Genomic DNA, 13,996 nt, shown 5'->3' with positions numbered 1-13,996 from the left:
TCCTTAGCCGGCGCGACGGCCAACAATGTCGACGTCGAGCATGTTTACTACTAAGCTCGCGTTTTTCTCTCTTCACGCGCATCCTTTCAATCGTCCCAAGTAGTAGACTACCTCCAGCTACCTCGTCATGCCGTCCGCAAACCAACCACCTCCACTCGCAGACGTACGCGTCCTCGAGTTTGCAGGACTAGCCCCAGGTAACCTCAAACTCCCTTCGCAAAGTAATCCCTAGGCTCTATCTAACAGTCTTCAGGCCCCTTCGCGGGCATGCTCCTAGCAGACTACGGCGCCACTGTCCTCCGCCTCGACCGCGCACCCTCAGCCCCATCCTCCGATCAATTAACGCGGCGCAAAACCTCGATATGCGTGAACCTCAAATCGCCCGCGGGCCTCGCCCTCATCAAGAAGATCATCCCTCAAGTCGACGTGGTAATCGATCCCTTCCGACCTGGCGTCCTCGAGAAAGCCGGTCTCGACCCTGAACAGGTGCTGTTGAAGTTGAACAAGCGATTGATCGTAGCTCGCATGACGGGCTTCCGTCGGGATGGCAAATACAGTCAAATGGCCGGGCACGATATCAACTACATTGCTGTATCCGGCGTGTTGAGCATGTTTGGCAGGAAAGGGGAAAAACCGTATGCGCCGGGTAATGTCGTGGGAGATTTCGCGGGAGGCGGCGCAATGTGCTTCATTGGTATATTACTTGCGCTGCTGGCGAGAGAAAGAAGCGGCTACGGACAGGTTGTCGAGGCAAACATGGTTGACGGGAGTGCGATATTGGCGACAATGCCGAGGTTGGGATTGAAGACAGAGGTCTGGAAGAGGGAGAGGGGCACGAATATGCTAGATGGTGGAGCGCCATTCTACGATACGTATGAGACAAAGGATGGAAAGTACATGGCAGTGGGCGCTATTGAACCCCAGTTCTACGCCGCTTTACTCAAGGGCATGGGCCTGGAGCCGTCGGATCTACCTGGTAATAGGGACGACAGGGTGGACTGGCCAAAGTTGAAGGACTTCTTCGCCGCCGAGTTCAAGAAGAAAACGCGCGAGGAATGGGAGGCCATCTTCGACGGCACAGATGCATGCTGCACGCCCGTGCTGACGCAGGGTGAACTCGAGACCCAGGGCTTCGATCAACGGCCGGCTGTAACACTTAAGTCCTCACCTGGATATGCGATACACGACGGTCATGATGGGAGGTCGGCAGCAGAGGGCCAGGGTATAGGAATGGATGGCAGTGGATGGAGCGAGAAGGGCTTGAAGCCTGGCAGCGGGGGCGAAGATACATTGACCACATGGATGGGATGGACTAAGGGTAGGCATTATGTCGAGGACCAAGGGGGCTTGGTATGGAAGGACTCTGCCAGATTATAGTCATGTCAAATTCTCCACTTTTCAGCGTTTGTTCACATACGCGCTTCTTGTGTTCGTAAATCGCCAGTCAAAGGCTGTATATCTTCAGTTTACACATATATTCATACAACCCGCAGTATGTCGTCTCGTTGATTAGGCCCTGGCCTTCCTCGCTTTCGGTTTGCTAGCTTTCTTGCCAGCATTCCGGAGCCTCTTCCTCTCTATGTTCGCCTGGATCCTTGTGCTCCTCTTCCTCCAGGCCGTCCATCGGTCACCCGGCACAAACTCCTTGACCTGCACACCCGCCTTCTCGGCCGCACGTCCGATCTGCCAGTTGGCCTCACGGTACGCGTATCCCTTGCCAGCGGTCAAGCTCAATCCCTTGCGTGTCGCTTCGCGCGGGGTATCGCGCACGCTGCTCGGGCTGCCTGTGCCGTCGCCAACTTGTAAATCGGTTATGACGACTGCGTCCGCAGAAGGATTCGTTGATGTAGTGATAGGGACGGCGAGCATATTTAAGCGTCTCCGTCTCGCTGCATTTGGTGGGTATGGAAGGGTGTGGTCTTTCTCGAGGGCGACACCAATGTATTGCCTCTTGGGGTGTTTCTTCGGGTCACGGTAGTATCGTACGTAACCAGACTCTGTAGCGAAGATGCAGTGGTCGCGGCCGAATTTGCAGTTCTCGCCGGGAAACCAGGCCGTTCCTCGTTGTCGGAAGATGATGTTTCCTGGGATGACATACTCTCCTACAATGCCGTTAGCCAGGCTCTTAACTACTTCTTCGAACTGTGGACATACCTCCGCTCTTCTTTGCTCCTAAACGTTTACCAGGTCCATCTTTTGCTCCGTTGGCTCGTCCTTGGGCCTGATGCGCTGAGTGCCTGACGAAGGAGAGAACCGGGGTGGGCGCCGAGGTGCCATTGGCCACGCGGAGGGCGTCGAGAACACGTGTAGATGGCGCGATGAATGTCGTAGATGTTGCCAATGATGCGCGGACGGGCGCGAATATCCGTGGGAGCAGCATGGCCGCTCAGTTGCTGGAGAGGCGGGCCTTCGAGTGCACTGCGACTTTTCGAGATGCTCGGTGGTCCGTGCATGCTCCGCAGGCGACTGCTACGCCCGCGCCGTCGCCATGGCTAGTAGCATCACAGCGAGTATAGAGCAATCACGAATTCCACTTGCTGACATACATTGCATGCATCAACGATAATATGAACAGGCTCAAGACCAAAATCTAGCAAGCTGCACCCAAAACACCTTGCATGTCTTGACAGGATGCCAGACCCAGAGAACACAACCTTGGAAGTCTAGCCGCAAGATCCTCCCAGACACGCATCCTTCTACTGCACTTGGTTGACGATCTCTTGTGCCTTGGAAAGGCTCTCCACCATCTGCTGGCAATCCTTCCGCCTCTTGACAGTGTACTCTGACTCCTTCAGTAGCTCATCGAGCTCGTCCGTCTTGTACATGTTGGTTAGAAGCTCGCCCTGCATGTTTTCCTTGGTCCATTGAACGAGGTTCAACATGATGGCCTTGGGTACCATGTCGATCATTGTCCGACGAACAATGTTGAAGTAGGAGGTAATCAGTAGTTCTGTACATCGTTAGTCAATGTCCGACATCAACGCTAGAGGCGACTTACTAATAACTTCGACTTCTTGTGACTCCTTCTCGGAGAGGGTACCAGAGGCCTTGAGTGTAGGTGGTGGTGGCTCCATAGCCGCCATCTTCTTCTTGTTCTTGCTTGCGAAGAAGGAACCAAAGAAGCCACCACCCTCGTTAGGATCAAGCGAGGGAGATATCGACCGCGGCGGCACGCTAGGTGGAAGAGGCTTTCCAGTCTTGGGATCCACTTGTTGAGGCCTGCTGCTGTTGTGTCGCTCGTGTACGATGGCCATGGCGCGTGAACCATTGATGAAGTCAGGGTGACCAGTGTTGATGTAGACAGACTCCATAGCAACAAGGTCCCTTACGAGCTTGTTAGTGGGCTCCATAGCCTTTTTGAAAAAGCTGACGACGACCTGGTGTAGCTTCTCCTTTAAGCCCGGGTATCTTCGGAAAGCGTTCTTGTTGAGAAGCTGGCTGAGAATTCGGATCAGCTCATCGTAGACGAGGCTGACACACTTCAAGCTGGGTTCCTCTAGTCGCTTAATTTGTTGTTTGACAATGAGCTCGAAAGCAGTAGTACCGACGAACAGCGCTGGCGATGATCCGGAGGAGTTGTAGAGAACCGTCCTAATGTCCATGTCTTTGACCTGGTCGAAAGGATCGACGGCCTTGACACCGTTGGCGTACAATTCGTGGTAGACGAAAGAGATACGAGCACCGCCAGACAGCTCTACTGCAGAAAGCTCTTGGTTGTTGCCCTCCAAGACTCCTCTGTATTCGTTGGTGAACTCCGTGATCATGTTCAAGACAATGTTGGAGCTGTTGCCGAGCATGGAGTTGCCTAGCGAAGCAAGTTCTGCCTGGTACTTTTGTAGTGAGGAGGCGATGCGGGCTTTGATATCGGGCAGCGTTTGCTTGATGTGCATCATAAGGATCTGTAACTGTTAGTTGCTGTGCCGAAGTGTATAGAAGAGACTGAGCCTACCAAGTTCAGCTTGCGCGCAAGGTAGGGTGTACCACAGTACGCTGCCTTGTTTCGATATGCCTTGTGGTTCTCAAAGTATTGCCTTTCGTGCTCGAGCGCGTACGAGATGGCCTTCTTGTTCTCGATATCCCTCTGTCCTCGGTTGACGACTGGTACATAGCCCAACCGCAGTGGAATGATGCGGCCAGCGAGAATGTCCACGACGTCGGTGCCCTCGTCCATCAAGTCGACCTTGGTCAAGACACCGATTGTCCGTTGTCCTTCTGGGTCCACCTCGCGCGCCAGCTTGAGACCATCCGAATTGGCCAAATCGGTGTTGGCAGCAGTGACAGCCAGGATGATTGCGTTGGGCTTGCTGATTTGCTTGAGGACCATCTCTCGGATCTGACGCTCAATATCCCTCGGTTGGTCTCCAACAGGCACCTTTGTTAGACCTGGCAAGTCGACCAGCGTAAGTGTGAGGACGTTTGGCGAGTATATCCTCAAGTTGATGGGCGCGGGCGAGATACCCGCATTGCGACCCGTCTTGGATTCTGTCTCCCTCACAATCTCGTCCCTTATCTTGCCAAAGTCGTGGAACTTCTGGCCAGGAATGTGCAGGAACTCGCCCCACTCGTCGACATTGTTCTCCTGGTCTGTTGTCTTTGCTCCCTCGGGGGTGCCATTCGCTTGCGAGGATGCGCGGTTGATGAGCTGGAGAATGAGCGGTCTTCGGGTGACGATACCGGTTCCTCGGGGCAGGCTGGAGAGTTATCGTTAACCTACATCTCTCAGGCCATGGCGCAATTAGAGGCACTCACAAGTCTCGTCCAACAATGTTCTCGAGCACCGAACTCTTTCCACTAGACTGCGATCCTACGACGGCAATCTGGGGCAAGTCTATGGGGTTTTGGACCTGACTTAGGCATCAGTATGCGTCTTTGGGCTGTTGGTGTAGCCAGTTGCGCGCGGGCGGGCGGAGGGCAGCGACGTACTCCGACTGTGGTGAAGACATCCTGGAGCTTGTTTACGAGAGTAATCAGCCCCGGGTCGTTCACGTTGATGCTGTATAACCATGTTAGCTTTCCGCAATGCGAGGGGCCCTCGAAACATGTGCGTACGCATTTGGGTTTGTCGCCATGGTCGGCGAAGTGTGGGTCGAAGTGGTGCGGATGCCTTGAGTATTCGTGTGTAGAAGCGGGTTTGGGTGTTGGTGGTATCAAGGGCGCTGAAGGCGAGAGTGTCTGAGATCTGGGGTTGTTGCTTGCGGGTTGCGTAGCTGCTGCAGGTGCCAACGTCGGAGAGAGCCCAAGCTTCGATACGCCACACGACTCAGCCCCACGAAATATCCGCGCGACTTGGGGATATCCATGGTCTGCGTACGTCACCAGGCTGTCACAAGTATCAAATCAGAGATGTGTTCAACTACTACCGTGTTCCGCTAGTAGTAATCTAGAGCCACTTCGATAATTTGACTACCATGATGTCGTTCCTCGCGCACATGATGCGCATTGCGGTCACAGGACGCGACACGGCGTCGTCAGCGGGTTCAGGCAGCAGTATCGGTATCTTGGTACAATTCACATTCTACGATCTTTGAGATATACGAGACAGACACGCTATTGAGAAATCGCCTTCGAGCACATGCATTTACTCGTCGACAACCGATGCAAACTTGTCGGTCATCTTCTGCAGGAGTTCCTCGTACTGTTTCGAAGTCAGCGTATGTACAAATCAAAGTGTCACGTCCTGCCGCCAGGCTTACCTTCTTGGTGACTTTCTCCTCTCCGTCGCTGGGCAGCTCGAATTTCATTGAACGGAGCTGGCTCTGGATTTCCGAGGTCGCGTCGCGAACCTTGGGCCATGCATGTCCTTGGGAGACGGCCTTCTGGGCCTCGTCGTGGAAAGCCATCATGTTCTTCATCATCCACTCGGTCTTCCACAACGGACAGAACTGGTCATAGTCCGAGTAGCCGTTCTGCTGCAAGAAGTCCTCCTTGAGTAGCGTGGCCACATCAAGCGTAATCTTGTCACTATCACCCAGCGCGGATTTACCGACAAGCTGCACAACCTGGTCGAGATCGTCTGACGTAGTGAGAAGCTCCTTGATGCGGTCGCGGAGACGAGGGAATTCCGGGTTGTTCTTGGCGTAGTACTTGTCGAGCGGCGTTGTGTACTTGCTGTAACTAATCGATGTGTTGACAGATGGGAAATGCTTTCGCTGAGCAAGCTTCTTGTCGAGACCCCAGAAGACTTGCACAATGTTGAGTGTGCTCGTGGTGACGGGATCCGAAAAGTCACCTCCTGGTGGACTGACGGCACCGACAATCGACACACTGCCAAATCGTTCGGGGCTACCCAGAGCCTGAACACGGCCAGCACGCTCGTAGAAAGACGCAAGCTTAGCACCCAGGTAAGCAGGGAAACCTTGATCAGCAGGCATCTCTCCGAGACGTCCGGAAATCTCACGAAGAGCCTCAGCCCATCGTGACGAGGAGTCAGCCATCATGGCCACATCTTTGCCCTGGTCGCGGAAATACTGCAGGGGTAAATACGAATCAGTATACGTCTCACGTGTATGCCGAGCAGTTAGAACTTACCTCGGCAACGGTGATACCAGTGTAGATGGAGGCTTCACGAGCAGCCACAGGCATGTTGGAGGTGTTGGCAATGAGGGTCGTTCGCTTCATGATAGGCTCTTTCTTGCCGTTGACGTCGATAGTGAGCTGGAGCAAGTCAGCATGTCGTACACACCATAATCCAATTTCCATACCTCTGGGAAGTCCATCAAGACTTCAGCCATCTCGTTTCCTCGCTCACCGCAACCCACGTAGACAATGATGTCACTGTTGGAGAACTTGGACAAAGACTGGGAAATGACAGTCTTGCCGCATCCGAAAGCACCGGGAATGCACACGGTACCACCCTGAACACTGGGGAACAGAGAGTCGAGGACACGTTGGCCGACGATCAGCGGCTGGTCGGATGACATCTTCTCGTTGGAAGGACGAGGCACCCGTACGGGCCACTTGTGCATCATGCTGTACTCGGTCTTGGTGCCATTGAAATCGAGCTCCAAGATCTTCTCGTCGACGGTGTAGCTGCCCTTCTCGGCGATGCGGGTAATGGTACCCTTGGCACGGGGAGGCAGCAGAACCCTATGTTCGCTGAGCAGACTGTTCTCGAAGACAGTACCGAAGACGTCGCCACCAGTGATGTGGTCGCCGACCTTGAGAGAACCGGGTGTGAAATCCCACTTCTTCTTGCGGTCAAGAGCGGGCAAGTTGATACCACGGGGAATGTAGATGCTGTTGGCGTCGTCGGCGATGCCCTTGAGGGGACGCTGGATACCGTCGTAGATGGTCTCCATAAGACCAGGGCCCAGCTCGACGGACAATGGCTGGCCGGTCCTGTATACGGGGTCGCCTACGGTTACACCAGCTGTGCGATATTAGCCCGGTCCTCCAACGTGTGTCCTTGCGCGGTGTGCCTACCAGTCTCTTCGTAGACCTGGATGGTGGCCTTGTCGGCCTCGATTCGAATGACCTCACCGACGAGGTTGTCGTGACCAACACGGACCTAGGGCAGTCAGCAGGCGACCATCCTGGTAGAACCGTTCCACGTACAAGCTCGTACATGGCACATCCGATCATGTTCTCGGCGATGATGACAGGACTGGACGGATCAGTATGCGACTCGAGCGCTGCGCTGCGATGCGGTGACGTACCCGGAAATGGAGTAGATGGCGCCTGTATGGAATTAGCGACATGTCCTATTGTTCCCTACGTCCAAGTGCAAAGTGTTCAAGCTTACCATGCTCCTCGCCCTCCGACTTCTGCTCCTGCTTCTTCTGTCCTTTCTGCGCGCGTGGATTAGCTGCCTGCCCCAACCCCGTCTCTATAGCTGGTAGTGCTTACGGGAGGCATCTTGGGTGCTGGTGTCTCCTTCTCGTCGTCGCTGGCTTCTTGTAGGGTGATGTGCGGCGGTGGCGGCTGGGTGGGAAGCTCGCCTTGTGGTGATATCAGCGGGCTCGCGGGAAGCGGCACTCGGTGTGGCTCAACGTCGTCGTGGCCGGCGGCGGTATGAGCTCCAGATATCGAGATCTGGTCAATGTTCTTCTTTTGGACTAGGTCGTATAAAGATGGCCGTGTTCGCAAACGAGGACGCAGACCGAGTTGCATTCAATCGATCAACAATGTTGGATGCAGGTTGAGGTTGAGCACGGTCGACAAGCTAAGCTGCCACGCTAACGTCTGGTGGGGGCATTCCTTGTCATCTGCCTGCGAGCTCCCCAGATATTCGTGGACAAGGACAACAGCCGTCATGCAGTTGAAGACCTCTGTTCGGAACACATGGTAGGCTTTCTGTTGAGCAAAAGATCACAATGGTAGCAGGGCGAGACGTGAACCGTCGACGTTGACATACGTCATAGCAGAAGCTACATCCCGTCTTCGGTAAGCTACATAGTGTTTCGCTTGCTGTTCCCCAGCCCCTTCATGAGCCTCTTCATCTCTTTGGTCGTAGCGAACGCATCCGACTCAATCAAGGTGTCGCGCCTCCTGCCCCTTTGCGCCTTCTCCACGTCACCCTCCGTGCCTCCACTGAGTAGATGCAATCCGGTCAAGGTTCTGCATGTCCGCTCGTCTTCCGCCGCGGTCATTGGTTGCTCGGACATGAGACCTGGCAGGAAGCGTGCAATCAGAGGCTTCATGACAAGCAGCGATCCGCAGATGATGGCGACGTTAACCTCGATAGTCGAGAAGATTATAGCGTAGGTACCCGCCTCTGCAGTCGTGTCAGCGTACACTTGATATCGGATCTAGCGAGGCCATACTTGTGACTTCACCGTCATTCGCTGCGTCATGTACCAGCACCAATCGTAGCAGTGTTATGATACAGACGCTAGAATCGAAGTCAGCAGATAGCTTTCTATCACGGAGAATGGAGGGACACACAATCCACCAAGCCCAAAGACTGCCACTAGTCCAAGCTTCTGCCGACTGGGCAAATTCAGCTTCCCAATTACGGGAATTGGCAGAATCCAGATGGAGAAGTCGAGTACGAGACCGATGATGCTCGTTGACCAGAAGTGGTTTTCTTTGTTCATGCATTTTCCTGATAGCGTGACATTCCAGTAACTCTGCACAGGCTCGCAGAGAAAGATGTTACCGAAGATGCCCCAAGCCGTGGCACCGAAGACCAGAATAAGAAGCACGTTGCAAATCCAGACGATCTGAGGGATGACTAGGAAGAGGCGAAGATATTGTACCAGAAATGAGGCTTTGACAAGGTTACTTGCCAGGTGGTAGAGGATAGTTTGGGCGAGAACAAGCTACAAACAGTCAACAGTGTGCGAAGCCTAATGGATACCACGCACCTTCAGCATAGCAGCAAGCGAGGGTGATTCAAGGCCTCCTTGCTTCAGATCCTCTCCATCGATGCTGAACTCTGTGTTGCAGTCAGCTTTTCTTCCTCATGCAATGTTCAATTGGGTGTCTTGCGTCCAGCAACTACGGCCGCGAACCCGATGGAGAATACCTGCGAGCATCAGAATGTTGCTTTAAATACTGTCCAGATTACTCGTGCTGGTTACCATGGCTGCAGTGACGATGTAGTCTTCCGGCATAACTGTAGATGATGTTACTCGGCTGCACCATCGCAAACCCACCACAAGTGAGGCGAGCGCAGTGAAGATCACAGTAGGAATCAAAGTCTCATATCGTATATCCGCTGTTGCTTTCGATCTCAGGACGAACCAACTTGGAGATTGATCGTGCATTTGGTGAGGAAACGATGGGATCGTTGAGTGGAAATCAAAATGAGCGCTTTCGGCGTTTGCAAAACAGCAAGGCGATTGTCTTCTGGAATAAGTGTCCGAAGTCATCAGCCGCGTTCCTTTGTGGGCACATGCAAACGCGGGCTGGACCAATCTACACGTTCCTGAGGGGCACTGCAATTCTGGTCGCTATGATGCCGCAGACCCACTGTGATAGCTCCTAGCCAACTATAAGCTCAGCTGGGGAGTAAACCATGGTACCTAGGAACTGTGCATAAGGGGACAGAACAAAGATCGTTCAGCACCTCAGTTCAGAGAATATTCGAGAATGTACACAGCTACTTCCCAAAACAATGAATAAGTCAGGCGAATACACCACATGGTGATCATCGATCGTGAGATAGCCGTTGTGCCAAAGTGTGGTTCACTAGTGGATCGGGCCACGCTGAACCGGAATACACAGACTGGATGATATCATCTTGATGTTTACTCACTCTTTCTATGAGACCGCCATGGTGTGTAGACAGGACTCGCAGATCATGTAGCGGGTACATAGAAGCAAATACCAAAGAGCGCGTTCACACCGCACTTCATGAGAATTGAGACGACTTGATCGAGTTCTGAAAACAGTGTGTGGACGTTCGCGGCGAATTGTATCGTATACATGTGTAAAGGGCACACTTGTGGCATGTAGCAAATTGAAAAGTGAACGCTGCGCAGGGTGCCGGGTCTTCGCATTGTCTAAAGGGAGACTTACAGTGACTCCTTCTAAGAGAGCGCACATGTAAGGGTACACCTCACCAGGTTGGCTGATAGAGATCGGTCCGAATCTCCCTTGGAGGCTTGGAGGCTTTTACGCTAGGTGCTGTCAATTGTCATGTGTCGGACACTATCTGGGCCGACAATACTTCTAGATGTGCATGGAGTATGGCCCCTCAGCGGCTTAACAGCATGGCGGCCGCGTTGACAGCTAGGGGACCTCTTTTGAGATGGCTTCGACGGATGCGTACCGGGTATTGTTGCCGACACGACACAGGGTTTGACGTCAGATCCAACAGGAGTTGAGTGTGAGCATAGGCTAGGTTGCAAAGCATTTGAATCGATTAGCCCCCTCTTGCACGCCGCATTGGCATCGGAGCGGCACGTCCACGTGGAGTGTTACATCGGCATGATGCCCATAAACCGACTCAGAGATCTCAGGTTGTCTACAGTTGGTGGAATTGGGTATGCCCAGCTCGTAGGCGCACAGCTGTTTACAGATTTGTCACTGCGGGATGCCTTAGTCTGCGCCTCGTATAGGATAGGATCTTTGGTGGCTGCCTGGGTGGAGTCTTCCCAGGCTGACTGCGGTGAACATGTAATAAGCGGTGTGCGCTCTGGGATGATGCTCTATTGCCTTGCGTGCTTTTGTCACCAAGATGCGGAGAAGAGACTATGACGGTAGAAGCTCTTGAGGCAAATTGCGCATCCGGCCGGGGATCCACCCTCCTTACAAAGGACCGCGCGGTCCGTGTAGCATGCAACTGGCCCTGGACTGTCTTTGCCGTGTGAGGTAGTTCTTTCATAAGGATTGCTCTACCAGACGAGAGTACACGATCATCATCAACACCAGCGGTTGAGGCGCTTTAGACACCGGACATGGGCATGTTCGCGGACCGAGCTTCAGAGAACATGCAGGTGCATGCGAGATCGTTAAAGTTGCGTTTCGAGAAAGTGAGACCGGAGGAACTAACAGCCGTTAGCGTCGAATTCGCGTCAGGAATTTGGAATAAACACCACCAGACTGTCGGTAAGTCAACACGGAATGTCGCGTATGCGCCGTATGAGATTGGCGATTCCCGAGGCTCCGGGATTTGTCAAGCAACACACGATTTTCGTCCTCGTGGCATCTAGCAGTCCCTTATGTGAAGCAGGCACATCCATGTCGCTCGGTTGCGATTGGTCAGATCTCCAAGGATTTCGTATCGCGATTGGATAAAGGTTGTTTCGCGACGATCTCCCGTGCGACTCTGCGCGTCTGCACTCTGATTACTGTGTCATTGACGACAACAAGGTTGCCATTCTTATCACATTGTCGTGATTTGGAAATTTGGTCCATCATCCTGCAAGCCCTAGTTGTAATCGTGCCGGAGCACGTTTCGGAGTTCAGCATGGTATTCGACTTTTGGGATTTGTTATCGTTCGCATCTTGCTTGACAAATTATCCCCAGGCCTTATATGGGTCGCGAGTGTCCACGTTTCCAGCAGACCAAAATGTCTTCTCCCGCTACAAGCTCAACTGGCTCTCAGTCTTCATCCACTTCTTCTCCAAGGATCATGGCTTCTGCCACCCACCATGCGTCGTCGCATCCTTTCCTATCACCTGCACACGCCTCCGACATATCATCATGGACAACTTCATTACCCAGACCCCAGTTGTGTCCGTCGACAGAGTCTCATTCCGGTCTTCAGTCCCAGGAACAAGCTATCGAGGCCTACCGACAAATGAAAGCTGCACTATTCTCGAGAGCCATGAGCCCTAGCATAACCAAGCCCGCATGAGCATCTTGCGGAGGCGCGGTTCTCCGCCGCATACCATATGCCAACCCACACATACTACTGAGACGACTTACATTTAACGACCAATGGCGTCATACGCCGCCTTATACGGCAGATACCTGGAGGCTGGAACCTCGACGATACCCTAATGGCACGGAGCGTTGCTAGTGCAAACGACGGAGATACTGGTGGTCTGAGAGCCGACATATGGTGACGACGCCATATGATTAGTCCAGATTCATTCTTGGTGGACATTGCAGTCCGGAACGTCCTCATGGTTCGAGACGTAGGGCGACGCTAGAATATCACTACTGTTAATTCACGGCTCTACAAGAGTTCTCGAACATTTTGTTCTACGTCATTGCATGTTTTGCGAGTCTGGCCCATCTTGAAATCCGTCTCTTGTACACCGGTGAACTTCCTGGCAACCGCTGCATGCAGCCCTGGAGGTGTGGTCGTGCCCTGCTTTGTGGGAGGCGAAGTATTGTGTAGCCAATCTCAGACCTTCTGAGATACTGTTCATACTGCCCGAAGCTAACCCTGATGCTGAGACAAGATCGAAATCGCGCGAAAAGAGGCTTTGTGGAAGCTCGGTTGCGACATTGCTCAGGATACGTGAAATGGCAGAGCTACATCATCAGCTTGGCACTTGGACATGGCCTTATCGATAGCTTGACGGGTCCGTGCGTCAAAAGTTCGCCGAACGCGACTCTGCGCGTTCGCAAACGAAGACAGCAACATTACAACCCAGCCAACCCTTCGCGGCGATACCGATACTGCAGCCAATCACAACATGTCTGGAAACACGCCCAAAACCATGTCCAAGGGACTGATGGGGATGAAGGTACGCAGATCACTACTGGATTACCCTGGGAATACGCTGAACGTGAGTAGTTTATGCAGCGCGCGGCCGCAAAGTCTTCGCCCTCGACGCCCAATGGCCCGCCTAGCAAGAAAGCACGCCTTTCAAATGGTGCATCCGCTGTAGGAACCTCGGATCACGACATCATACAATCAGGACTGGATGCGGAAGAAGCGAAGCGCCAGGCGGCCCTTGACAAAGCTGCGCAACATGCGGGTGAGACAAAGTGGGTGTTGAGTTTCAAGGACCCTCTCGAAGGAAAGAGACAAGATGCAATGAAGGTTAGGCAAGCGGGATTCGCTGAGCTCGACGCAGAGGACGAGGACGAGGACGATGAGGAAGATGTTAAGCCTATAAGAATGCAGTTCGGCGGTGGTGTCAAGAAGAAGGCAGATGTGTGTACAATTTGCACTTGCGATAGAATCAAACTGACGAAATGCAGACAACGGTGCCTTTTGTCAAGGCCGAGAACTCGGAATCAGAATCCGAGCATTCTTCAGACGAGTATGATTCGGACGATCCTGCCGCAGATCTGATCCGACAGACCAAGCGCGAAATGGCCACGGAAAAGCGCGAATCCAAGAACAAGCGGGGCGACGATTCCGTCAAGGCAACACCGAAGCGACAGAAGGACGATGGCGACCTACAGGGCCTGACATCGATATCAGGCAGTCGACGGTCCGGAGGCGGGGGCGGCTTCGGTGGCATGGCCAACATGGAATGCTATAAATGTGGGCAAAAGGGACATATTTCAGCCAACTGCTCATCTACACCACGAGGATCTGCAGGCAGAGGCAAAGGCAAGGGCCGGAGGTAGCCGCGGCGACGTCTTCTCGATGCATTTGTACACTTGGTCCGGTTCAATGATACCCCATGAAGACTCCGTCTTCAG

The 13,996-nt window shown here is 53.4% G+C and overlaps 5 protein-coding genes across 5 annotated transcripts; 2 read left to right on the top strand and 3 right to left on the bottom strand.

Moving 5' to 3' along the window:
• Positions 1 to 127: 127 nt before the first annotated feature.
• Positions 128 to 1,377, top strand: J4E78_000652 (uncharacterized protein; the record flags this gene model as incomplete). The annotated part of the gene is made up of 2 exons (XM_049361314.1): positions 128 to 197; positions 254 to 1,377. The coding sequence occupies 2 exons, from the start codon at positions 128 to 130 to the stop codon at positions 1,375 to 1,377; spliced, it is 1,194 nt and encodes a 397-aa protein (XP_049226597.1).
• Positions 1,378 to 1,509: 132 nt separating this feature from the next.
• On the bottom strand, positions 1,510 to 2,380 carry J4E78_000651 (uncharacterized protein; the record flags this gene model as incomplete). The annotated part of the gene is made up of 2 exons (XM_049361313.1): positions 1,510 to 2,102; positions 2,155 to 2,380. 2 exons carry the CDS (start codon positions 2,378 to 2,380, stop codon positions 1,510 to 1,512), a joined length of 819 nt encoding a protein of 272 aa, XP_049226596.1.
• A 316-nt stretch (positions 2,381 to 2,696) lies between these two features.
• On the bottom strand, positions 2,697 to 5,069 carry VPS1 (vacuolar protein sorting-associated protein 1; the record flags this gene model as incomplete). Its single annotated transcript, XM_049361312.1, has 6 exons — positions 2,697 to 2,950; positions 2,999 to 3,899; positions 3,950 to 4,691; positions 4,750 to 4,844; positions 4,924 to 4,993; positions 5,050 to 5,069. 6 exons carry the CDS (start codon positions 5,067 to 5,069, stop codon positions 2,697 to 2,699), a joined length of 2,082 nt encoding a protein of 693 aa, XP_049226595.1.
• A 3,318-nt stretch (positions 5,070 to 8,387) lies between these two features.
• On the bottom strand, positions 8,388 to 9,314 carry J4E78_000649 (uncharacterized protein; the record flags this gene model as incomplete). Its single annotated transcript, XM_049361311.1, has 4 exons — positions 8,388 to 8,713; positions 8,763 to 8,830; positions 8,884 to 9,260; positions 9,306 to 9,314. The coding sequence occupies 4 exons, from the start codon at positions 9,312 to 9,314 to the stop codon at positions 8,388 to 8,390; spliced, it is 780 nt and encodes a 259-aa protein (XP_049226594.1).
• A 3,721-nt stretch (positions 9,315 to 13,035) lies between these two features.
• Positions 13,036 to 13,921, top strand: J4E78_000648 (uncharacterized protein; the record flags this gene model as incomplete). The annotated part of the gene is made up of 3 exons (XM_049361310.1): positions 13,036 to 13,086; positions 13,137 to 13,499; positions 13,547 to 13,921. 3 exons carry the CDS (start codon positions 13,036 to 13,038, stop codon positions 13,919 to 13,921), a joined length of 789 nt encoding a protein of 262 aa, XP_049226593.1.
• Between the last annotated feature and the right edge of the window lie 75 nt (positions 13,922 to 13,996).

The sequence above is a fragment of the Alternaria triticimaculans genome (assembly GCF_023758025.1).
Source record: "Alternaria triticimaculans strain BMP 0046 chromosome Unknown scaffold_1, whole genome shotgun sequence".
Classification (NCBI taxonomy): Eukaryota; Fungi; Ascomycota; class Dothideomycetes; order Pleosporales; family Pleosporaceae; genus Alternaria; species Alternaria triticimaculans.
This window is presented reverse-complemented; position numbering and strand designations above follow the sequence as displayed.